Raw genomic sequence first — 25,854 nt, 5'->3', positions numbered from 1 at the left:
AACGCTCAGTAAATTGCTGCATGAGCAAATCTACACATGCAGATTTGCTCAGGCTATAAAACAGTTCACAAATATTTTCTAGGATTGCAATCTCCTGGTCTACTTCTGTAAATTCTTGTGAATTCATGAAAGCCACTAATGCAAAGACATATCCCATGGGTGAATTTTTGTGACTTTCTTTAGGTCTAGTGCTAACCAAGAAATTTTGTTTTTATTAAAATTCTATTTCTCTCTGTATCCGTCTATCAGTTGGCTTTACTGTGAATGATAGTATTCTGCTGTTCCACAAGGAGCATATTGGCACACAGAGTAGTTTTGTTCACTGCCAGAAACTACTGTGGCAATGTGTGCTTTTTGAGACCAACAACATTTTTTGCTTTTGCCCACGGTTGCTACAATGATGAGGGCCTGGTAGCCCCCACAACAATAAAATGTTACAAAAGCCATGTCAAAACAAGGTACGCATTGACAAAACCAAAAGACTGACAATCCGTGTCAGACAGGTTTGCTTTGCCAGAGCTTGTTTATTTTCATGTTTCCCATAATCTTGTTAAAAATGGTTACACTGATTTTCCATTATGAATATGTTTTAAAAAAAATACTAGCTTGGGTCAACACATTTTACTAAATGATCCTTCAAATAACAGCACCTAAAATTTCACAGTAATTTAGCAAAACGTTTTTTCCCTACTTGTTTTTTTCTGAACACTTTATTTTGAAAGTAAAGAATCATCAGTTTGCTTATAGCTTCTGCAGTCATATTCATCTAATCAGAGAGCATTCTGGGAGCTTTATACTTAGCGGCATATTAAACATTTCAAACGTGTGTACACTTTTTTCACTGGAACTACTGTCAGTAGTGCAGTGTGCCCTTACAATCTTTATTTAGAGCTCAGACCCTGATAACTAAGGCTTTGCAATAATGAACCCTAACTAGAAGTTTGAACAGCATTAACATGGACACAAATATAACCTCAACTGCAGAACGTGATCTTCCCTGTAAATTGGCAGCCAAAGGGTTTGTGCTGCAGGGGGTTTGTCCTACATGTCCCAAGGAGAAAATAAACCTGAAAACTTGTTGTACTTGACCCCAAACAATATGTCTTGGGCATCGGGCAATAGGAATTCCACACCCCCTGATAAGGTGTACTCAGATTCCTCTGACAGCCCTTATTCAATACGGAGCATGTGTCCCCTTCCTCATCTGCTTCCACCAGGAAGTATTGTTGATTTATCTTTGATGTAGTAACAAATGGTGAGAAGGCACAAAGTGAAAAATGCTCTTCTGCTGACCTTAGGGTAGTCTTTGCCATCTCTGATGCATTATAAACTTTGGGATGAGCCCACTGTTTGTACTACCACAAGTCGTGTTTTTGAGGTGGAGAAACGTGTGTGTATTAGTTGGTCAGCTGTTTCATTAAGAAGTACCAGGCTTCTCCAGGCATCAGTTCCTCTAGTTCTATATGTCCTGAGTCTGCGCAGTACATGAGGAACTTCTTCCAGTCTGGGAACCTGAAGTATCGCTGTCCTAAAGTGAAGCTGCCGGGTGAGCAAGGTATAAAGAGGACTACCCATGCTCATTAGGGGCATGCTGTGACCTCCATTTCCCATGAAGTTCTTCCATGTCTACGGTGGGAACATACCGAAAATGCTTCCACACTCTAGTGTCTCTGGGCTGAGGTGTGCCTGCTGCTCATCATGGACCTGCCTGGATGGGCTAATTGCATCTGCTACTTCTGTGCCTGCAATGGAAAATTCTGCATGTCAGTAAGTGTAATGAATGAATTAAAACAAGTATTAATAACATCTGCAGTATCCAATATTTCAAAGAAGAAAAAATAGTACTGTGCTGAGAAGCGGAGGAGACCGCAGTGGAGTCTATGGTGTGTAGTAATTGGTGTAATATTGTTTTCCCTATATTCATGGGAAATGTAGTTTATTGGTTAGAGAAGCTAACTTGGAAACTGCCATTGAGTAAATAAAGTGACCGAAGATGGTGCATAATTCTTGCATTTGGTCCTCAAATAGCAGCATTTTGATAATATGCTTAAAAGGACAGTGCACAATATGCCACCCAAGAGCTCTTGAGCAAATAATTGATCTTTAATTAATCCATTTGCATTTTGTTGATCTAGGTAATATAATTGATCTGTACTTAATTCACTAGCATTGTGTTGACCTACTTAATAGATGTAACACTAGTTTACAAAGTGAGGTGGTCGGAGGGTGTCTGAGCTGAACAACTGTAATAAATAAATTGGATGGCTGTCTTTCCTATACCAAACTTTGTTATGTTCTTACAAAACCACCTATGCTGCTGTGTAACAGCAGTATGCAATTCCCCTCCCCCCCTGTGAATCCTGCCAATTTAGCACGTTTTTGTAAGGGAATAAAGTTCTTTCAGAGTTCATTCTTCATCGTTCAGTAGTTCTATTGTTATTGGATTACTTATTTGAGTCTCTGTTGTGTTCTGGCAGGCAGTTGCAAAAATGGTTCAACAGTGCTGTACATATGTTGAAGAAATCACAGACCTGTCAATAAAACTGCGACTCATCGATACTCTACGCACAGTTACAGAAGGGAAGGTAAGAATATAGAGTGCATTTTCAAAACTTTTCTCAGCAAGAGAACACAGAATTAAACTTTAAATCACAAATGTTTACGGTGATCTGATTTTTGACAAGAGACTTAAATCTTTCTTCTGGCCTGGTTCGTCAAATATATGTGGCCTTCAAAGGCCAACTAATGCAATTTATATTTGGCTGGAAAACGTGCAAAACGCTGGTGTGGAACTGATTAAAGTATGGTTTATTACACTGTCCTACAGGCTTTGAGGAGGATATTACATTGAGATTGTCAACACATTTTGCCTTCTCCATTTGTCATGGCTTTTCATACATGAACTGCTTTCCTTCTGTTTTAAGGCCTGTATGTCCAAAGCCCATGTCAGTGGTTTGCTAGAGAGAAATTCTCCCCCTTTTCATCCTTTGAAGTAGCTGTGCTAATATTCTTGATTTGTTGGACCCTATTCAGATGTGTCTTACTGTTGTAGATGTCTTAATGATCAAAGATTAATCTCCTTCAGAGGATTTTAATTCATAACCTCACCAGCAGATGCATCAAGAGACTGCTTCTGGAAGATCCCAGGCTCATGGAGATAGTGCTTTTCCTTAAACCTTTATATTAGTTATCCTTTTTTGTGTGTATACACACAGTTTTAATTTTAAGACTTTAATCCAGAACTCTAAAAAAAAAAAAAACTACATAATTAATTTTTAAATAGAATAAACATTTAAAAGCTTTAATAACTGCACCATAATTCAAAAGACTGCCAGAGGGGGCAATTGAAAGATGGGTCTCAACAAGAGGCACACCGACTCTTTAGATCAATATCTCTGCTGTTGAGGTCTTGTAGGGGATGCAACTTGCTTGCCATCAGGAGCAAGTATGCTGTCTAGTGGCTGTTGTACATAGAATAATTTGAGGGAAATCAACATTAAAACAACTCTTGATACCCAAAGTAATGAAATAAATTGAATTTTTGCACCTTTCAATATAGTTGGTGCTTAAACTGAATTGCAAAAGATTCCTGTTAACATTGGATTCTTGAGTATTGTACAGCTTATTCTGCTTGAAACACACACACTTCAGCTATAGTGAGTTTCTCATTGGACACAGCATCTCCTTTGTGCCATGATTCTCCAATGCTGCCACCACCCCCTCCTAGTCCTGCAGATGCAGTTCCACAGCCATTTATCATCTGGAAGAGGAGAGCAGTATTTAATGAGATATGTTTATTGAATATTGTGCAAGGTGCTCTTGATTGAGGTTACAAAGAAGTATTCTTAATACCAGTAAACTTCAGCAGGAGGTCAACATCCTTCTGGATAAGGAAGCAATAGAAAAGCTTCAATTAGTATATTGCTTTTGTCTCTGGTAGACTTACATTTCATGTACTCTTAATGTCTAGAATTGGGGCTTGTTCTTCGTAGAATTTAAGAGTCCTCTAAAACTAGTGCAGACTTTAAGGAGAATTGCAACTTCTTGTAAATATCTTTGACTGAAGTATGTCACATGTTTTTGTCCTTAATTTCCTCCACTTTAACTTTGTACTGCCAACCGTTTCTGGAGAAATGTGATGTTTAAACTGCTATACTCTAGAATAGTTGAAGTGCAGTATCCAGATGCAGCAATGGTGGTTGGTTTATAAGAAGTATAAATAAATAATTGTAACAAAAACATACATATAACATTTGAATGGTTTAATGAACATTACTTTATCTAACACATAGATGGAAAACATTCAGCATATATATATATATCTATATCATCAGTGTGTTAGATAGAATTACATGAAGGTAATCCTCAGTTGGAATTTTTTTTTTCTGCTAAATCATTCTAGTGCTATTGGGTCATAAGATTATGAGTGACCTAAAACCTTTGACTGACTAGCAGTTGCATGAAACTGGGCTCCCTTAATCCAGCAAAGCTCAATCTTCGCATTGCTGCGCATCTGTGTAAAATACTCTAGTAAAATATTTTTTTAATCTAAATTCTAGATTTATGTTGAAATAGAACGTGCCCGATTAACAAATACGCTGGCAACGATAAAAGAGCAGAGTGGTGACGTGAAAGAGGCTGCTTCAATTTTGCAAGAGCTACAGGTAAATGTTATTTTCTAAGTCTGTCATACATGAAATCAAATGTTCAAGGCTAATGTTTAACATCTTAAGGGGTACCTACCAACTCTTGGTGCTTCTTATATTGATAGGCAAGTCAACATTTATGAAAACATTGTGGCTGAGGGTTTAACTTACTGACCTAGAAAATTTTCTGGAGCGCAAATTTTAATGTCCTATATGTTTTTCTGGTTCCTTACCTGAATTGTTAAGTTTTAGCAGTTATAAAATATCTGGTATGTTGAGTTTAATTTGCTTGATGTTAGAGTGCCAAGATAAACAGTCTGTGGGAGTTAGAAAGGTAAGCTGAGTCTTGGGGGTTGCAGGACAGTTTGCTCAACTAGTGTGTCAGTTCACATGAGATATGCTAGGCCTGGGTGTGAACATGTTTTAATGTGTTTATGCAGGTAGAAACCTATGGTTCTATGGAGAAGAAAGAAAAGGTTGAGTTCATCTTGGAGCAGATGCGTTTATGCCTGGCTGTAAAAGATTATATCAGAACTCAGATCATCAGCAAAAAAATAAATACAAAAGTTTTTAAAGAGGAGAACACAGAGGTAAGGGTGATTGAAAGAGGAGTTTCAATCCTTGTGTATTGTTTTCAAAGTCATTCATGTAGCTACATAATTGTTTTTCCTGTTGGCGCAGCCTAAATACTGTTTATTGTAGCAGTGTTAATTAACAACAACATATAATAGTACAACCAAAGTGTGTGCTGCAAGTATGCACACTGGGCATGATTTTACAAGTTTTAGCTTAGTTTATTCTAGTGTGTAATGTACTTGTTGAGCACATCAGTGTGAAGTATCCTAATGTTATCATTAAACATTAAAGCTGTTAACTTAATAACAACAAATGGTCTATACTGGATTCCTTGGCTGTACTTGTGCTGTTCCCATGATTCAAGATAATGATACCAACCTAATTTATATCCTCTAATTTCAAATTCTTTCTCACTTACAGAGTTTTAAACTTTATTTTTGCTTTTTATGTGTATATACTTTATTAATCTGTTACTATTATTTAATTTTCTAAAATGTTGCGATCCCCTTGAGTAGGCTTCAGGTCTAGGAAGAGAGACCATCTTTTCAGTTTAGTGCATTTATTAGTGTCTATCACTTAGTTCAGTGGTTCCCAACCTGTGGTCCGGGGACCCCTGGGGGTCTCCAAAGCCTCCTCAGGGGTTCCGTGACTGCTTAGAAGATGAATTAATATTAACAAATTAGATCCCCAGCTTTCAGTAATGACTCAGTAGGGGTCCCCGGATAACAAAAATGATTCAGAGGGTGTCCCTGGGTTGCAGTAATTATAACGTGGGGGGTCATCGTAAGTCGAAACATTGGGAACCACCGACTTAGTTAATAGCTGTAGATAAATATACCGGTTATGTATTCTTATGATCTACTTCATGCCCTCTGTCTGTGTTGTGCCATCACAAGATCCATTGGCTGACCAAAGTGTTAACTCACAGCTAGCACCTAATTGTAATGCTAGTGTGCTGCATGTCCCATCTTCTGATACTTTGTCCATTGGATTGGAGACTGTCTGGGAAGCTCCCTAGGACTCTGTGGACTTTGTACGAAGTCAACAAGAAACCTCAAGCACGACTTCTTGTTAACACAAATTAGGCTCCAGCTGTGGTGGTTTAGTTTCCCATAGCAAATAAATGTTGACCTGCTCTTCTAGGCAAGTGTGCAGACCACACATTTCTATAACTTTTTCCCCCTCTATCCTGGCAGATCTCTTTTGTCTGCACTTGTTTAAGTAAGCTTACTATATGCTTTATTTCTGTTCTTAAACGAATTGCTGGTTTATTATGTGCAGTCAAAAATAATAATCCCTTTGTCTGATTTTTGATCTTGTTATATCTTGTGTATTAGAAGCTGAAATTGAAATACTATAACCTAATGATTCAGTTGGATCAAAATGAAGGATCATACCTGTCAATTTGCAAGCATTACAGAGCAATCTATGACACTCCATGTATCCAGGCTGAAAGTGAAAAATGGCAACAGGTAAAATACCAGTATCTCAAAATACACATACAAAGCATCTTTCTTTGATTCTCCTCTGACTCCAGTATTTAGTCCTCTGTATAAGTACTCCACAAGTCTGTGTATAAATGACATATTGACTGCAGTTATGTGTATATCTTTGGACCTCTTAGGGCGATCACAGAAATAAACAATGCACTCAAACTGCAGTTCATATTTCATGTATTCATATCAAATTCTGTTTCTTTTAGAAGCCATACAATCAATAGATAAATTCTTGAAATAACTTAAAACACATTAAAAATGAACTGTAAGTGTTGGGGGTTGATCACTTTTGCTGGAGAAATGGCATACTCCCTCTTGCCGTCTTTACTTGTTTGTTGCCATGCTGCGGCGAGGAAGGCTGCAACTCTGAAAAGAAAATTATCTGATGTGTCAGTTGTTTATCACAGGACTGTTGTCTCTCTGTTATGCTTAACCCCAGATTCCATAAACACACAACACTGCATCTGTGGGGCTATGGATTTAGTGAAGGTAATAAAATGTTACTTATTGTCCCCAGGTAGTATACATCAATTATGTCAATTAGGGTTTTGTTGCTTTCCAGCCAATCTATATTTCAGCTCACGTTGGTAACCAGTGAGACTGAGACCCAGGTGACTAGGCATATGAATTGGATATATTTGTACAAGTGACTGAGAGCCTCTGTTGTATGTATTTGCAGCACAGGACATACCTTTCCCATATGTGGCACTGTTACAACTATAACCCAAACATACAATTTGTTTTTATTAAATTTGAGAAATTGAAAGTACAGAAAAATAATCTGCAAAACAGTTCATAATATGGGGCATTTCTCTACACTTTAAATTTCTCTTAATTAACCATAAAAGTCTGTATTTTTCTGTTATTCTTATGGCACAGTGTCTACTGGCCACTGGAAGTAAGCGGTCCGCTATTTGTAAATGCAACACTTTAAAATGGGAGAAAATTTGAATGAAGAGTTAATTTCACCAGTAAGGTAACTTTCAATCTTAATTGTTTGCCATTTAGAAGCATTCAGAAACATCATTTTGTTCACCGCTCCAACACTGAGTTGACAAGGACTTTTATTCAAGAGTTAAATACCTCAGTTCTTCAGTTGTTCACCACTGTGACCCACACCCAGCCTGGGTCATAAATCTAACTGAGCACTGCTGATTATCAGGCCCTGCTATCTGCAGCCTAATGATGATGATGATGTAAAATGAACACAGCATTCCCTTAACGTGAAAATAAAATTTGACCTAGTGCTTATTTAGAATGTTACTCAAGGCTGTGAGCTACTCTGAAGGTGGCTGGGAGCTACTGGTAGCTTGCGATTGGCTGGTTGGAGACCCCTATTTGGTTGCAAGGCATTGCTAGATTTTGCTCGTGGGCGGAGCCCTACTTCCAAGGATAATACTCACTAGGCCTTGCAATTAAGTATGGATCGTAGGGTTGCGTGCCAGATGTGCTGCCTATGACCTGGCTACCCACGTCAATTTTCCGGTTTCAGAGATTTTACTTCCGTTTGTGAAATAACCTCTTCACTTCTTTGCAATGTGGGTTTTCACCTAGCATTTTGTCAGCTCACCCTGTGATTTATTTTTATTTGAAGCGAGGCTGAGTAGCCCTTTAAAGGAGATTGCCGCCTTCTCTACCGGTGCCAAGATTATTGCCTATAATGCCTTGTAGCCATAATGGTCTCTGATGTGTCGCCCCATGCAGTTCCTTTCTTTTCCAGTAACCTTTCAGTAATCAAGTCCTCTGATGTTATCTGTTAAAGCCCATACCATTTTATTTAGTTGTAGTATATTCCAGCTATTGGAGATCATACATGGGCCAAGGGATTGTACTTTGGGGAGAAGGTGATAGCTTGGTTTGCGTTAGCTTCTAAGAAGCAGTCTTTAGTAGGCGTGACCTCATTTCACATATGAAATCCCACAGTGTACATTTTTCATGACAAAATGCCTTCACTATTCCAGAGTAAATGGACTATAAAATAAGAGTATTTCAGCTTCATGCAAGCGGAAAGTCATGGTGTCGAAGGTGAATGGAGATTTCTGTTGTGTCCTGGCTTCCTGTTGAGTTGTTTTGTTGTGGGTTGACAGTGCTGTCCTGTGTTGCAAGTGTCAAAATCTTTAGTGTGTATTTTATGATGGTGCTGTGCTGCATTGGTATTAAGTTATGTTTTATATTGATTGCGACAGGTTGTTTTATGTTATTGTGTAGTATTTTGTTGTGTGGTGTTGTAACATTAAGGTGTGCTGCTGTGGTGTTTGCTTGTTACTGTGATGTTCTGTCATTTGTGTTTTATGTTTTTTTTTTTTTTTTTTGTACCATTAATTTGTAGTCAGTACTGTAGTTTCTGGTCTGTTGCTGTTCTGGTGTTGTGCTGTGCTGATTTACTATTGTTGTGTTACTGAGTTTGTGTATTGTATGTGGCACTGTTCAGTTATTGTCTGGTGCCATCTTGAGTAATGTAGTGTAGTTCTCAGTGCATAATTTAAGATGGTGGAGCCCACAGGCACTCATTTTTGGGGCCTGGCACTTCTTTTTCTCCATCAGATATTGACTGCCAGTAAGAGAGGAAAAACACAAAAGGGAAGAGAGGAGAAAGGAAAGGAGGGAAATAACTGCAGAAAAGGTGAACACAGTGGTTGACAAAAGTGAGATAAAGGGGCGGTGGTGTATTAAAGAGGCCTGAGTTGAATTCAACACTACACAGTCTTGGTATTCAGTGCACCAATTTTTAATGGCTCTCAACACCTTCTCTCATTCTTTTACAAATTAAGCAATGACACTTGTGTTAGATTTTATGTTTTTGTTAATTATATGTTTTTGTGGTTTGAGTCTGTATGAGTGTTATATATGCTGTTACTCACATCATCCGCTTTGTTCCCCTAATAATTATTTTTGTGCATCTGTGTTGTTGGCAAATGGGTGTTTTGTTCATGGCAAGATGCTGTGAGTAACGGTTGTGTTGTGTGCGTTCAGAACCACAACTGGCTGATTTTATTGGTGTTACATGTTAGATCCCTAACCATAACTCAGTTTTTAGTTGTACACATGGCCACACCCCAAACTCCGCCCCAACCCCTCTCCAGTCTTCTACAGGTGCCCAGCACCATTCAGCCATAAGCATTGGAGCGTGGGTGCATTTCCTGTGCTAGCGTGCAGCAAGGAATGGCCACAGGGCCTGACCTGGATGCAAGTTCTGCACCACACCACCTGACTTGCAAGCAAAGCCCTCCCTCCCACTTGTCTCTGATATGGTTTAGGTTGCCCAGAGCATTGTTAATTAACATCTTGTAAATTTGGGATACCCCTTTTTTCCCCCCCAGAGCTCCCGTAAGCAGTTTAACCTCTAGTGGTAGAATAAGTGGAAAGCCTAGCGTGGTTAGTTCTAGCTGATGGACCGGGTCGGTCCACCCCCCATTAAACCAGTCATGCACCACCAGGAGTTGCGTCGCTAAGTAGTACAGGTAAGGGATAGCCATACCCATGCCTCCATCATATACTCCCCTCTAGCAGTGCTGTAGCGCTATCTGTTGTCTTGCGCCGTACCAGAGGAATTAAGTGGCATTTCTATCCTTTGCATGGAACCAGGAACGTGGGATCAAGAACAGAAAGTTCTGGAGCACGTATAAAATATGCTGTAGTATCATCATCTTATATAAGGCCACACAACTCAGAACGTTTAATGACAACACCTGCCATCTTTGTAGGTCCGTCTTGATTCAAGACCGCAGTGGTGCCAGGCTTAAGTTTGAGTTCCGAAAGGAGGGTCACCCATATACCAAGGTATTTAAAGCTCAGCCGGTGAATGGCAGTACCCCCTGCCAGTCATAGCAGTCTCGCGACAATGCTAGGGGCTCTAACACCGATTTGGCGGGGTTCATTTTGAGCCCTGATTCCTCCTCATAGCAGCGCAGAAGGTGGAAGCCCCCTTGGGCCTGATTCACTGGGCTCCGTCATTTAGAGCAGAACATCGTCCGCATGCAGGGCCACTCGGTCTTCAGAGGCTGTTCCCCCAGTTCCAGCCCACAATATAGTGGGTCTATTCTGATCATTTGTGCCATAGGCTCGATGGCCAGGGCAAAGAGGACAGGGGACAGCATTGGCGCATTCCCCCTGCGGATAGAAAATGTAGAGGAAAAGGTACAGTTGACCTGCACTTGGGCCGTGGGTTGGCATATAAGACACGGACTAGTCGACAGAATCTAGCCCCCAATTCCGCACATTGCAATACTAGGAAGAGAAACCTCCAGCCAACCGTGTCGAAGGCCTTTTCGAAGTCAACAAATAGAAGGGCTAGGTTCTGGGGCAACTGGTGGCACCGGGCTAGGGCCAGGTATAAACGACGTATACAATGTGTGCTTCGGTTGGCCATGAATCCACTCTGATCTGAGTGAATCAGCAGTGGTAGTACCCTCTTAAGTCGTGAGGCAAGAACTGCAGCGTAAATGTTCACATCGCTACTAATAAGGGATATTGGTCTGTGTAGGAAGTTGGCTCTGTATGCACTATTTCAATGTAAGGAATAGTATGCACAGAGTCCAAGGGTTCCCCTTAGAGGTAAGAAAGTGGCAAAAATACATAATTCTAATGCTCTATTTTGTGGTAGTGTGGTCGAGCAGTAGGGTTATCAAATGAGTAGTGTTAAGCATTTGTTGTACACACACAGGCAATAAATGAGGAACACACACTCAGAGACAATTCCAGGCCAATAGGTTTTTGTATAGAAAAATATATTTTCTTTGTTTATTTTAAGAACCACAGGTTCAAGATTTACATGTAATACTTCAAATGAAAGGTATTGCAGGTAGGTACTTTAGGAACTTTGAATTAGCAAAATAGCATATACAGTTTTCACATAAATGACATATAGCTATTTTAAAACTAGACAGTGCAATTTTCAACAGTTCCTGGGGGGAGTAAGCGTTTGTTAGTTTTTGCAGGTAAGTAAACCACCTACGGGGGTTCAAGTTTGGGTCCAAGGTAGCCCACCGTTGGGGGTTCAGAGCAACCCCAAAGTTACCACACCAGCAGCTCAGGGCCGGTCAGGTGCAGAGGTCAAAGTGGTGCCCAAAACGCATAGGCTTCAATGGAGAAGGGGGTGCCCCGGTTCCAGTCTGCCAGCAGGTAAGTACCCGCGTCTTCGGAGGGCAGACCAGGGGGGTTTTGTAGGGCACCGGGGGGGGGGGACACAAGTCCACACAGAAAGTACACCCTCAGCGGCACGGGGGCGGCCGGGTGCAGTGTGCAAACAAGTGTTGGGTTTTCAATAGAAAGCAATGGGAGACCAAGGGGTCTCTTCAGCAATGCAGGCAAAGGGGGGGGGGGGGGGTCTCCTCGGGGTAGCCACCACCTGGGCAAGGGAGAGGGCCACCTGGGGGTCGCTCCTGCACTGGAGGTCGGATCCTTCAGGTCCTGGGGGCTGCGGGTGCAGTGTCCCTACCAGGCGTTGGGTTCTTGGAAGCAGGCAGTCGCGGTCAGGGGGAGCCTCGGGATTCCCTCTGCAGGCGTCGCTGTGGGGGCTCAGGGGGGTCAACTCTGGTCTCGCAGTCGCCGGGGAGTCCTCCCTGAAGTGATTGTTCTCCACAAGTCGAGCCGAGGGTGTCGGGTGCAGAGTGCCAAGTCTCACGCTTCCGGCGGTAAACGCGTGTTGTTTCAAAGTTGCTTCTTTGTTGCAAAGTTGCAGTCTTTGGTGAACCGAGCCGCTGTCCTCAGGAGTTCTTGGTCCTTCTAGATGCAGGGCAGTCCTCTGAGGATTCAGAGGTCGCTGGTCCTTGTGGAAAGCGTAGCTGGAGCAGTGTCTTTAGAAGTGGGGAGACAGGCCGGTAGAGCTGGGGCCAAAGCAGTTGGTGTCTCTGTCTTCTCTGCAGGGTTTTTCAGCTTAGCAGTCCTCTTCTTCTTAGGTTGCAGGAATCTGATTTCCTAGGTTCTGGGGTGCCCCTAAATACTGAATTTAGGGGTGTGTTTAGGTCTGGGGGTTTAGTAGCCAATAGCTACTGTCCTTGAGGGTGGCTACACCCTCTTTGTGCCTCCTCCCTGAGGGGAGGGGGGCACATCCCTATTCCTATTGGGAGAATCCTCCAAAATCAAGATGGAGGATTCCTAAAAGTCAGAGTCACTTCAGCTCAGGGCAGCTTAGGGGCTGTCCTGACTGGCCAGTGACTCCTCCTTGTTTTTCTCATTATCTCCCCTGGACTTGTCGCCAAAAGTGGGGGCTGTGTCCAGGGGGCGGGCATCTCCACTAGCTGGAGTGCCCTGGGGCATTGTAACACGAAGCCTGAGCCTTTGAGGCTCACTGCTAGGTGTTACAGTTCCTGCAGGGGGGAGGTGTGTAGCACCTCCACCCAGAGCAGGCTTTTGTTTCTGTCCTCAGAGAGCACAAAGGCCCTCACCACATGGGGTCAGAAACTCGTCTCTCAGCAGCAGGCTGGTGCAGACCAGTCAGTCCTGCACTGAACAATTGGGTAAAATACAGGGGGCATCTCTAAGATGCCCTCTGTGTGCATTTTTTTAATAAATCCAACACTGGCATCAGTGTAGGTTTATTATTCTGAGAAGTTTGATATCAAACTTCCCAGTATTCAGTGTAGCCAATATGGTGCTGTGGAGTTCGTGTTTGACAGACTCCCAGACCATATACTCTTATGGCTACCCTGCACTTACAATGTCTAAGGTTTTGCTTAGACACTGTAGGGGCATAGTGCTCATGCACCTATGCCGTCACCTGTGGTATAGTGCACCCTGCCTTAGGGCTGTAAGGCCTGCTAGAGGGGTGACTTACCTATGCCACAGGCAGTGTGAGGTTGGCATGGTACCCGTAGGGGAGTGCCATGTTGACGTAGTCATTTTCTCCCCACCAGCACACACAAGCTGGCAAGCAGTGTGTCTGTGCTGAGTGAGGGGTCCCTAGGGTGGCATCAGGGCCCTTGGTACCAGTTACAAGGGACTTACCTGGGTGCCAAGGTTGTGCCAGTTGTGGAGACAATGGTACATTTTAGGTGAAAGAACACTGGTGCTGGGGCCTGGTTAGCAGGGTCCCAGCACACTTCATTGTCAAGTCAGCATCAGTATCAGGCAAAAAGTGGGGGGTAACTGCAACAGGGAGCCATTTCTTTACAGTCTGTAGTCTGCACACAGCCGTGAAGGTGGCTGGGGTTTGGGAAGCACCACAATAGTAGCTATGTCTAGCCCCTCCGGAAAGAAGCCAAGTCGGTCAGCTTCCTCATATAAGGCTTTAAGGTATGGTGTCAGGTCGTCCCGGAACACTTTGTAGTATTCTGACAGGAACTTGTCAGGTCCAAGAGTCTTACCGGCCCCATTAAGGAGATGGCTTCAGTGATTATTTTTCACTCGTTAGAGGTTCGTCTAGTATTGCTGCCTCCGCAGGGGCGATTCAGGAAGGGGAATGTCTGTTATGAATTGGCGGGCATGATCCGAGTCGGTCACTGCTGAGGCCCAATATAGCACCTCATAATAAGAGGCGAATGTGTCTGCCACTTCTTGGAGCTTGGTGACAGGTTCTCCGCGTGCGTTAAAAATTTCGGGGATAATTTTAGATGATTGATGGTGGGAGGCCAACCAGTAAACCAGTTTCCCATTTTTGTACCCCCATCCATAGAACCTGGCACTGGCCGCTCGCTAAAGGTGTTTAGCGACCTCCAGAGAGTGATCACGGATCTCCTCTCAAATCAGTAGGAATTGCCTGGCCACTGTCTCGTTTGGCTGCGCACTTTGCTTCGACCTTCAGCTAGGTGGCCCGGGTCTCCAGCTGAGTAATGTGGAGGGTCTGGGACCACTCCTGGGAGAGGACGAGTCTCTTGGCCACCTCCCACATCACCGCCTTACCCGTGGCCCAAAGAACTCCCAAAAATATTCTTGAAGTGTTTGTTTCAATTGTTGAACATGAGGTTTGTGTTGCAAGTACCATGCGTTCATTCCCCACCTAGGGTGGTCCCAATTACAAATCAGAGTGGCACATGGTCAGATATCACCCACGGCAGAATTTCAATGTGTGTGAAGTGGGGCAGTCTGTGGCCGGTAATAAAACAAGGCCAATTCTAGATTGCATATGGTATGCAGCCGAGGTATGCGTGAAATGATGTGAGGCCTTCAGCTTTCCCGATCGGGCCCACATATCGCCCATGTGAGTCTCTCCACAGCTGGGTGACCACAATAGGAAATGAGCGATGGAGCAGTATTGCTACTCCCCTCGAACCGTACACAAACCCGCCGTGGTATACTCTGTCAAAGCCCTTACTTGGCAAAAACGGACAGCAGTCACCTAGAAGATGGGCCTCTTGCAGCATGAGTATGTCAAGTCGGTGGCGGTGAACGTGTGCAAGAACCGCCGTGCGCTTGATCTTGTCTAGAAGACCATTAAAGTTCCATGAGATAATGTGCACCGGCCCCATTCTATCTGTGGGTGTATGTCAACTGAATTCCTACCCACGGGTCCTCCCGGCACTCTCCAGGTCCCCCATCGGTAGAGTGAGCATAATGCCCCATTGTGTGTCGTACTCCTTGCTGTACAGCAGCGTATGATGACATCCCAGTGCATTTGTTAGTAAGAGCAAACAAACAATGAATCTGAACAACAATAACAAATGCTATGGCCAGATACAAATTTTATTGTTTGGCTTTGCTTGTGCTTTTTTCTTCATTTACACTACTCTTTTGACTTTGGTTTGTTGTTTATCAATATAAAAAGTTTATGCCAGACGTAATTTCAGTGTCACCAAAAATGGTGGCCACCTAAAGTGGGCTCTAATGTGACTCTTGAATCTTTTGTTACTTGATAGTCAAGTGCGGTTTTGTTGTGTTTTTTCCACATGTGATCATAGTTTTCCATGTCTCTGGGTGCATTTTTAGCAGCAGGAGTTCACTGATGGCATTGAGTTAGGCGGAAGGATTGGCCATGAGCTGGGGAGGTTAGCCATTCATATCTGGTCAGATATAGAGTTTGTCATTGCCTGCGGTGCCTTGCCAATGGCCTTTGTACAGTGAGGGATGGGAATTAAGTACTTACAAACAAAAAAAAAGATTAAATTCACTAAATAAGCCACAATTAAAATTGAGTTACGGTTCTGTCTGAAAACGCGACAGACTAATTGGCCTGTTACGGTAACCCACACAACACAAGCTGTAACTTTGGCTGACTGCCTTGCTCAAACATCAGTTTGCAAACAGTCCAGAAAAAAGCAGAAGAAAAAAGAGAAACACGTGACTGGTGGCAGAGGTTATGGCAGATGTTGTGTGCTTTGGTAAGCATAACTAGTGAATTTCAGTACTTTCTTGTACAGTGGAAGGTTTGTCATAGCCTATTTGTGCTTTTGAAACCTCTGAATGGCGTCCAATATGATGTAGCTGAGGAGTGGAAACTAATACTAAGGCACAGCTGAACTAGCTGCTAAAGAATACTCTCCTAGAGAGTCCCTTTTCATGAAAGTGATTGTTTCTTAGGAGGACACGCATGCTGGAGAACCAGTGTTCGAATTTGGTAACTTTTTCTTTAGCACTGTGGAGATTAAATATGAAAATCCACTGTAGCTTCAACTACAAAAGAAACCTTCCTATTACTCTGCGCATGCCATACAACCCTACTTTAAAAACGCCAAATTGGGAAATTCCTCATTGCGCCTGCTTGGAAAATATGGAACGTATCCTGAAAAAAGTTGCAATAAAAAAAAAAAGATTTAAAGGCCTGATCCCGCTTGAATAATATTCGCACATTAGGCATCGCGGAATCCATGAACATGAGGAGCCCTTTGTCAAACAACTCCTCATTGACCTCTTTGGCCGTGACAGTTTCACATCCACATTTGTAGTGGAATATGTCCACCGGGCCCTTAAACTTCACACTTGTATAGCGCACTACTCACCCGTTAGGGTCTCAAGGCGCTGTAGGCATAGCGCTGTGAAACCCTGCCTGGGTTTTCCCTGTGAGGTGCCCACTCCTGGGCAGTCCCCATGGTGAAGCCAGGCATCCAAGCGTTGTCTGGGCCTTTGTGGAGATTAAGCAAGCTATTGCCCAGAGTTACAAAGTCGGACCCATTAATTAGATTAGGCACCAAGGCGAGAATTATCAGGTCCAAGGGAATTGAGCCCAAGACCCGGGGAGGTGGGAATTGAACCCTAGTCTCGGGCCATCTCTCTGCCAGATCTCTGCATCAGGGTCTGCTGCTCTAACCATTGTGCCACACTTCTCCACCTTGAACCCTGCTTGTTCCCCCTTGCGACTGATCATCACTTCCCTCTTCAGTTACAGAGCGAGGGACACCACACTCTGACTGGCCCGCGAAAGGGGCCCTCTTCATTATAGAGGCTCCACCAGCTTGCTATTTCCCAACTTTTCTATCGCTGTCCAAGAGACTCACTGCAAATACTCTGATGTTAAGAACTCATTGCACAAACTTAGCCTCAAGTACGCGGTTCTGTATCTGGCGGTACTGCGAATTGAAGATAATGGGAAACTTTGGTTCTTCGATACACCATCAGAGGTGGCGGACTTATGCAAGCAATATTGCTCCACATGGCACCAGACCCATCTGACTGACATTGACTTGTCAGCCTGCATACAGTCCATGAACTGCAGATCTGCTCTGGTGCTTCCATTGACTTTCCTCCTCAACAGTGCCAAACTATTGACTATAATGCCCTCATCATTTTATATCCCTTATCTACAATCCTACCTTTGCATATAACAGTATCATCATGTAGACCACACAGTTTGTAGCGTTGCCTCCCCTTGAGGTGTACACCGCAATGTTATGTATGGGGACTTATATGCTTATGTTCTTTGTTCTTGGGATTCACTGGATGCCTTGTTTTCCAATGTGGGTGGGGGATTTTTTATTTATTTATGTGGTTTTGTTGTGTTCATTTTTCAGTGCCCGCCAGTTTTTCACTCATGCTTCACACTGACATGGTACACCTTCGCACACTCTATTTCCATAGATGCCCTTGTGATAGCAGGAGTAGAATGGCAGACTGCGCCCCCCTCATTTGAAATACGCATGGCCTTATCAACCCACCTAAGGGGAAACAGTTCCTCTCCTACCTTGTCTTTCTTCTGGAATGCTCTAGAGGGGTATGTAACCTCATACATAAAATTGTCCCCTTTCCCCACAGCCAGTATCATGGACCCAAATGGCCACGACATCATTCTCACAGGCATTCTAACATATAAACACATTCTGATGATTAATATTTATGCTCCAATTAAGATGTACCCAAGTTTTTTCATGATATCTATACACATATGGGCCAGATCAAAGCAGACCTTTTCATCATGGGCAAGGACTTTAATATGACCAAGAACCCCTTGGTAGATTCCACCAGCACGCAGACAAGGCTAACCGCATGTGCGGGAGGCCCTTCGTCACATTGTTGATAACTGTGCTCCTACTGATGTCTGGCGCACCCGCCATACCTCTACACTGGACTAGTCCTTTTACTCCACTCCACTCCACTCCACACCACATAACATATGGATGAGAGTTGATGGCTGGTTCTTCTTGGCTAATTCTCTGGTATGGGCATTGGATGTTTTGGCATTTGCCACGCACCCTGTCTGATCACTGTCCAGTTCACTTACTACTATGATTGCTATTTGGGAACGGACTGGCGGGACGCTGGCACTTTCAAGGCGAGGCCCTTCATTATGCTGCCTTCAGCTCTGAATTACATGACTCCATTGCTGAATACTTCGGTCTAAAACATAGGAACTGTCTCCACCCATGCCATGCTCTGGGAAGCCTTTAAGGCCTACCTAAGGGGAATCTGCATCTCTAAACAGTCTGGCATCCTTTGCTCCTAATTGTCCAGAGTCGAAAATGAGCTGCAAACTATAGATTAGGATGATTCCTGCCCTGACTGCATCCCCACAATACATCAGCGATCGGTCCTAATGACTGAACTTAGGGATATTGGCGATAGGGAGCCTATATGGGGAAACATCACAGCCAGACAATACGGTGAAGGAGGACGTCAGATCGTACCCTGGCACAGTTACTCCAGCCAAACTGTTTTTGTGGCTATATCACTACCATGCTCTCCTACAGGAGTTACCTTCTCTGACAAAACAGACATATTAGTTGAACTCCTACGTTACTATGAGTAATTGTACTCGTCCCGATCAACGGATACACTGGTGGAGATATCAAATTACCTTGATGAAATTGCAATGGTGTAGGCGACTGATGCCCAAAGGAGTTTACTGAGTTAACCCATCACCTGTGAAGAAGTCATACAGGCAGTAGATGGTATGGATGGGTCCAAGGCCACTGGCATGGATGGGCTTACTGGTGCCTTCTATAAGGCATATATACATCAGTTAGCACCACATCTCCTTGCGAGGTATTCCGAATCTGCTGATAAGGTACATTGCCACCCACTTTACCTGAAGCTGTTATTACCTTTCTACTAAAACTTGGCAAAGATCCCCACCTCTGCGCATCATATAGCCCTATCTCCCTCCTTAACCTTGATAATAAAATCCCAGCTAAGATTCTGACTACTAGGTTGTCCCTGCTGATGGAGCAGAATATATCCCCCACCCAATCGGGCTTCGTCCCTCACAGGTCTACTTCATTGAACTTAAGGACAATATTCGCAGTAGTTAATATGATATACCCTGCAGCTCCAGCGGTAGCAGCCCTTGTAGACGCTGAGAAAGCGTTTGACTACCTGGAGTTGGCCCTTCATGAGAGCAATACTTAACAAACGAGGTCTCCCGCCTAGCTTTATCTCACTGATTTATGCTTCTGTATTCTGACTCGGTCGTTCGAATACAAGTGAATGGCTCACTTAAAGGCACCTTTCCTGTAACCAGGGGGACCAGACAGGGTTCCCCCCCCCTCACTTCCCCTCTCCACCCCTTTTCATTTCATCATTGTGATGGAGCCTCTGGACTGTCACCTTCAGAAAAAAACGCATGCATCAAGGTCTTCAAATACACATGATCCCCTGTTTTTATATATATATCTATATCTATATCGATAGATAGATTCACACACTATTGTTCGTCCCCCCTGAGAATCTCCCGTCCCTAATCTGTAAAATTATGCATTATGGGAGCCTCTCTGGCCTGCACATAAACTGGGCCACGTCTGAGTTTTTCCCGCTCTTCTAATGCCCTCATCCAGTCCACATCGACTAACCCTTTTTATGGTGGGCGGACTCTACCAAATATATAGGCATCCTCCTACACAGGGAAAAAGACCAAGCCCTTTGCCTCAACTATGGTCCAGTTATCGATTAACTTTCGATGCAGGTGAAGCGATTGATTAAACTCCCACTGTCAATGGCCGGGTGTATTACAATAATCAAAATGGTTGTACGCCCCCGCTTTCTCCATCTATTCCTCAATATCCCCATTCCTTTGACACAGCGCTTCTTTCTCACCCTCTGCTCTCTCTTATTGAAACTCATTTAGGCTGACCTCACTCCCAGTATTCTGTGAGACATGCTGTCCCTCCCCTATTAACAAGGCAGTTTTGGATTCCCAGACTCCCAAATATATACTACCTTTCATTGCAGTGTCACTATGCTCACCGCTGGTATCACCCAGATGCCTGGATCGCCCACCTCAAACCTGAGGGACCTGATCGGAGACCTACTGTTGTCTTCTATTTTACCTAAGGGAATGCCTGGAGATCCTTCTGATATGCAAACTCTATCCTTCACCTGCTGGCCATGGCGGAAACTCAGGCACCAACTGGTAGGTGGCCTGCTCTGCTCCCCTGTTCAGTCACTGCCGGATAACCCTGGTTACCTCTCACGTGCAAGAAGTTAGTTCAGCGTACTCTTCAGCGCCATGACCTGCATAGCATGGGGGATGTCTTTCCAGATGGCCATGTCCTTGTACATGCTGGCGACACTCACTCCCCCAATGCCTCATATATATGGATCATTTTGTCTTAGAGATTTCACAATACTTTGCACACCCATAAATAGTCCTATACTTTTTGGTCCTCCCCAGTGACCTTCTACCACTGACACTAATTGTATCCAACATTGAAGGAGGACACCTGGTCTCTTGCCTATTTCAAGCTAGTCTGCTCATGAAACCCGACTCTACCAGGCATGTCAGGTAGGCTTGAGAAACTGATTGTGGATGTCCCCTTCCAGACAAGGTCTGGGCATATTACTGCTCTGAAACAAAGCTTATATCTATTAATCATAAGCATGCACTGTTGCATTTCAAATTTCTACATTGGGCTTACACTACCCCCAAACTCCTGGCTTGCCTGGACCCTACATGCTCATCTCAATGTCCCAAATATCATGGCCCAGAGGCTGACTTTGTACATCTGACCTGGACATGCCCACATATAGAAAAATGCAGGGCCACCATTTTGTTCCATCCTCTCCAGACTGGTGTTTCGATTACACCCACCCCTCTTGTGGCATCACTGGGGAAAAATCAGCCACATCCCCTTTTCTGTTCACAGGTTTACAGCTATCTCCTTGCCACTTGTGAAACGTAAATGAGCACTTAGCTGGGGCAGCAGCCACAGCCCCACAGAGCGTCCTTGGTTGAAAAGCATGATACACTGTGGTAAAATCCGTGGAGACTATGCATAATTACAACCCCTCACCTCCAGACCCAGGGACATATGGCTACCCTTGCAAGACTTCTGACTCACCTTAGACCAGACTGTATCAAATTAACGCTACCTCACCCTTAGTCTATTTCCCTCCATACACTTTCACATTTTATTTATCCATCTGCACCGACCCGGACTTCCGGTCAGTTTGTCTTCCACAGGATGATGGAATTGCCATCCCTGGACTCTCCCACTATCCCCATTATAGCCTACCGTTTGAAGGGCCTTTTTCAAACTTGTTTGTTCTATGGACACAATCACACTTAAATATTCTCAAGAGTAGGATGTCTTTTATGGTGTTGGATTAATTAACCAGGCTTACAGCAGTATGTTTTGTTTGTTGTTTATTGAAATGCAATAAATAAAGTTTATTTAAAAAAAAACTGTAATTGTAGTTATATAGTGCAAACGACCCCTGACAAGTCATTGAAGTGCTTTACAGCAGGTACCACACTACTCTGGAAATGTTGTGTGGCTAATACAGTAGTTATTGTTGGTTATTATTAGTCATGTGATCTCAGAAAAAAGTTGTATGCCTTTATTACAGCTGCTTTGTGATAGATTATAAATACCAGATAGGTGTGGGCTATGTGGTTTCAGGTGAATGGTTGGTGAGATTCATGGCTAAGATTCATGGCTAGTGGAGGTAAGGTAGCAATAGATTACAGGGATAGGGTCTTACAGAGGAGAGGTTCCGGTCTAGGAAATTATGTATCAGCCAATTGCAGACCTTCAAAAAGATAATTAAAGCAGACAGACATGAGATTGAGGGGAGGTTATACTCAAAGATAGAAGGTATGCAGAGGATGGAAGGTAAGGAGAGGGTCACTCTAAAGAAAGGACCGGTATCAAGTAGGATTAAGTGAAGGGCAATTTTTCATGCAGGGTTTTAGGAGGATAGTGGGAGAATGCCATCTCAGAAAGTCTAACAATTGGAGGATGCAATCTGTAGAAAGGAAATAAATAATGCTTAGTGCTCCATATCCTGGGCAGACAGCTTAAACATGTGATTAAGAGTGTACACATAATTCAAACATTAAGATCCCTAGCCTGTTGTGTGCCAAGCTTAAGATGGCCCTTTTAAAATTAATATGGAGTATTCAAACCTTGGTGGAGGGTCAGCATGTTGCACAAGGGAAGTAGGTCTTATTTAAAGATCTTCTCTCAATATTTTATAATTAATGGCTTTTCACTCACTAAACATTAGTTATTTGGCACTGGCTGAGAGCATCTCACCAATGTCCGATTTAGACCTTATCCTATGCAAGTGCATGTTGTTTATGTGGCTAGTGTTGTATATGCATTGTACATATAAGCGAAGCAGAGTGATAAAGGCCTGTGGGTTTGAGTGATGAAGGCCTGCATCCCATTTCTTGACCCCTGGCCTGTTCCTGTGCACAAGATGGGGGTGATGATTGTTTTGCCAGACAGTAGAAGTGTATCATGGGTGATTCAGGAGGGAGGAGTCTCAGATAGTGAAGTGAGGACAAAGGAGATAGGGCTCCCATATAAATTAAGTTTGGTCCTTTACCTGAAAGATGCTCCAGACTAGTCGTCCTGTACCTCTGCCCCTTGAAAGGGGCTGCACTCTGTTGTTCAGAGTAGAAGCCAAAACCACTGTTTTGTCTCACTGCCTTTTTTATCAACAGCTGCAAAGACAGTCCATACCTCATTGTGCCCCTACTGTGGGTGCTCCAGGCTGGAGACTACCCTGCTTTGAGGAGCATCAGTCCACACAAAAGATGTGTCTGAGGAACATAACAAAATAGAGAGGCAATTGAAAAGGGAAGCCACCTCAAACCAGTTCTCCTGACCAAGCCATTGACACCTGTGCTTTACGAGAAAATTAACCTTGGGGTACTACAGGAGCAATTATACCCAGTAACTCTGAAGAGTCTAGCAAAGAAACATTCTTCAAAAATGTTCGTACAAATGAAATGTTTTGTGAAAGTATCTGTCTTTTTATTTTGCATACATGATGTATTTATTCTGTCTTGTTTAGGCCTTAAAGAGTGCTGTGCTCTACGTTATTTTGGCACCCTATGATAATGAACAGTCTGATTTGGTGCATAGGATAAATGGGGACAAAAAGTTGGATGATATTCCGAAGTACAAGTAAGTACAGTGGATTTTCTTCACTATCTAATATTCCCAACCAATCTCAAATATTCTGTCACTGTCTACTGTTTCTGGTTTGACCTTTTCAGTCTGTGATTAGGTAAGTCCAGGTTCAAATCCAACAACAAAAAAAGTGAAGTGGGACTCAACCCATTCCCACCATTATGGTTCCAAAGAGAAAGCACAAGGATGTTCCAAATCTGTCCCTCATTCTTTCGAGGGCATCAGCCATGGGGCTGATACCCCAGCTGGCCCAGACGTACCCATGAGTATGGTGCGGCACCATCAACACTGCAGCAATTGGAGTCCTTAAAGGAGGCTGTGCTGAATTTTTTTGTGTTCTTCTGTCCTCCTCTGGTGTGCTTTTGGGCCCCACATAGCTGCAGGGGCCTCAAGTGAGTTTATCTCTGGTGGGTCCTCCACTGGTGATGTCTGCCCTCTAGGGATTAGGTACTGGGCCCCTACCAATGCTGTTTAAGGCTCCACTCCAGCCCCATAATCCCCACTGGTTTCCACTGTCCCGAAGTCATTGCCAATGCCACTGGTGCATCTTGATGACTGGTGCCAGTTCCCATGTATGACCCCAAACTAATGTTTTCGTAACTCCTCCATTGTTGCCGTACAAAAGAATTGAAGCACAACTGGTTATCATACTTCCTGACGCTAACCTAGCATCTCTTCCGTGGTGCCACTATCAGAGGAGGCTCCACACCTTTTTTTTGTTTTTGGTTATAACTGATCCTTTGCGAGATCAGGGAGCACACAAAAAAGTGATGATGAGTAGGGAAATGCCTTGCTTCTCCCTCATTATACTGATGATACCTTATACCTTGACCTAAAAAAATGCCAGTGGTGTTAAACCCTCTCTTCCCATCCCCTTCAAACAAAGATTGGCTCACCACACAGCCCACCAGAAGAGGTTATTGCCTAATTTAAAGTTGTAATTTGGAGGGCATCTGAAATAATAGAAAGGACAAATGACCTAAAAAAGATTTTTCAACCTGGGTTGTTGACATCCGAGCCTTTGCTCCCACTCAGTGAAACCATCATGGATTCCTTGATGAGTATGTGGTCAAAACTAAGTTTCTGATTGATACATCTACCTGTGGATTCGTCACCTTTTGAACACTCGCAGTGCGCCAGCATTCAATGGAAATGTTTTTTTGCTAGCTCTCCACGTCGATGAGGACGTCACCATGGCATGGCTCAGCATGTGACTCCGTCTGATGTCATCGGAGCCATGAGAAGTCCTCACCGGCATGCTGACGTCAGTTGCCCTTTTTCTGCACCTTCGACACTAACAGTTTTTTCTACCTCTCCTAGTTGTTACACTGTTTCCAGGGCACTTCTTCGTTGAGGTTTTCGTCGTGTAACAATGTCTCCGCCGAAGAAGTCTGGCTTTAAGCCCTGCAGAGCATGTGGATGTCATAGGTCTGTCTCTGATGTGCACGAAAATTGCCTGGGTTCTTACCACGACATTGAGGATGCTCTTCTTACCAAAGGATGAACTCGAAGGCACTGAAGGAAAAAGAAGCAAAACTGTTCCTGGCTAAGGCTAAAAAAGAGAAGCGTGGTCGTAGAAAATCAAACCCTCAAAAGGAGTTGTCGTCACATAGGTCCCCAAGGTCGTTTAAGAAGTGCCGTCATCATAGCTCTCTGCATCGCTTTTCTCAGGATGATCAAGCAGCGGCTGTAGGAAGTTGGCTCTGTATGCACTATTTCAAAGTAAGGAATAGTATGCACAGAGTCCAAGGGTTCCCCTTAGAGGTAAGATAGTGGCAACAAGAGATAATACTAATGCTCTATTTTGTGGTAGTGTGGTCGAGCAGTAGGCTTATCAAAGGAGTAGTGTTAAGCATTTGTTGTACATACACAAGCAATAAATGAGGAACACATACTCAGACAATTCCAGGCCAATAGGTTTTTGTATAGAAAAATATATTTTCTTAGTTTATTTTAAGAACTACAGGTTCAAAATTTACATGTAATACTTCAAATGAAAGGTATTGCAGGTAGGTACTTTAGGAATTAGCAAAATAGCATATACAGTTTTCACATAAATCACATATAGCTATTTTAAAACTAGACACAGTGCAATTTTCAACAGTTCCTGGGGGGAGTAAGTTTGTTAGTTTTTGCACGTAAGTAAACCACCTACGGGGTTCAGGTTTGGGTCCAAGGTAGCCCACCGTTGGGGGTTCAGAGCAACCCCAAAGTTACCACACCAGCAGCTCAGGGCCGGTCAGGTGCAGAGGTCAAAGTGGCCCAAAACGCATAGGCTTCAATGGAGAAGGGGGTGGCCCGGTTCCATTCTGCCAGCAGGTAAGTACCCGCGTCTTCGGAGGGCAGACCAGGGGGGTTTTGTAGGGCACCGGGGGGGGGGGGGAACACAAGTCAGCACAGAAAGTACACCCTCAG

General features: G+C 43.6%; 1 protein-coding gene across 1 annotated transcript in view; it reads left to right on the top strand.

Moving 5' to 3' along the window:
• Positions 1–25,854, top strand: part of PSMD12 (proteasome 26S subunit, non-ATPase 12) — a 124,948-nt gene that overhangs the window by 61,832 nt on the left and 37,262 nt on the right. The window contains exons 4-8 of the mRNA XM_069199902.1: positions 2,478–2,585; positions 4,560–4,664; positions 5,087–5,236; positions 6,560–6,694; positions 23,321–23,433. Coding sequence (XP_069056003.1) covers positions 2,478–2,585; positions 4,560–4,664; positions 5,087–5,236; positions 6,560–6,694; positions 23,321–23,433 — 611 coding nt within the window. The remainder of the gene's footprint in view (positions 1–2,477; positions 2,586–4,559; positions 4,665–5,086; positions 5,237–6,559; positions 6,695–23,320; positions 23,434–25,854) is intronic.

The sequence above is a fragment of the Pleurodeles waltl genome, chromosome 7, assembly GCF_031143425.1.
Source record: "Pleurodeles waltl isolate 20211129_DDA chromosome 7, aPleWal1.hap1.20221129, whole genome shotgun sequence".
Classification (NCBI taxonomy): domain Eukaryota; kingdom Metazoa; phylum Chordata; class Amphibia; order Caudata; family Salamandridae; genus Pleurodeles; species Pleurodeles waltl.
Note: the sequence above shows the minus strand (reverse complement) of the source record. Positions and strands in the feature narration are given on the sequence as shown.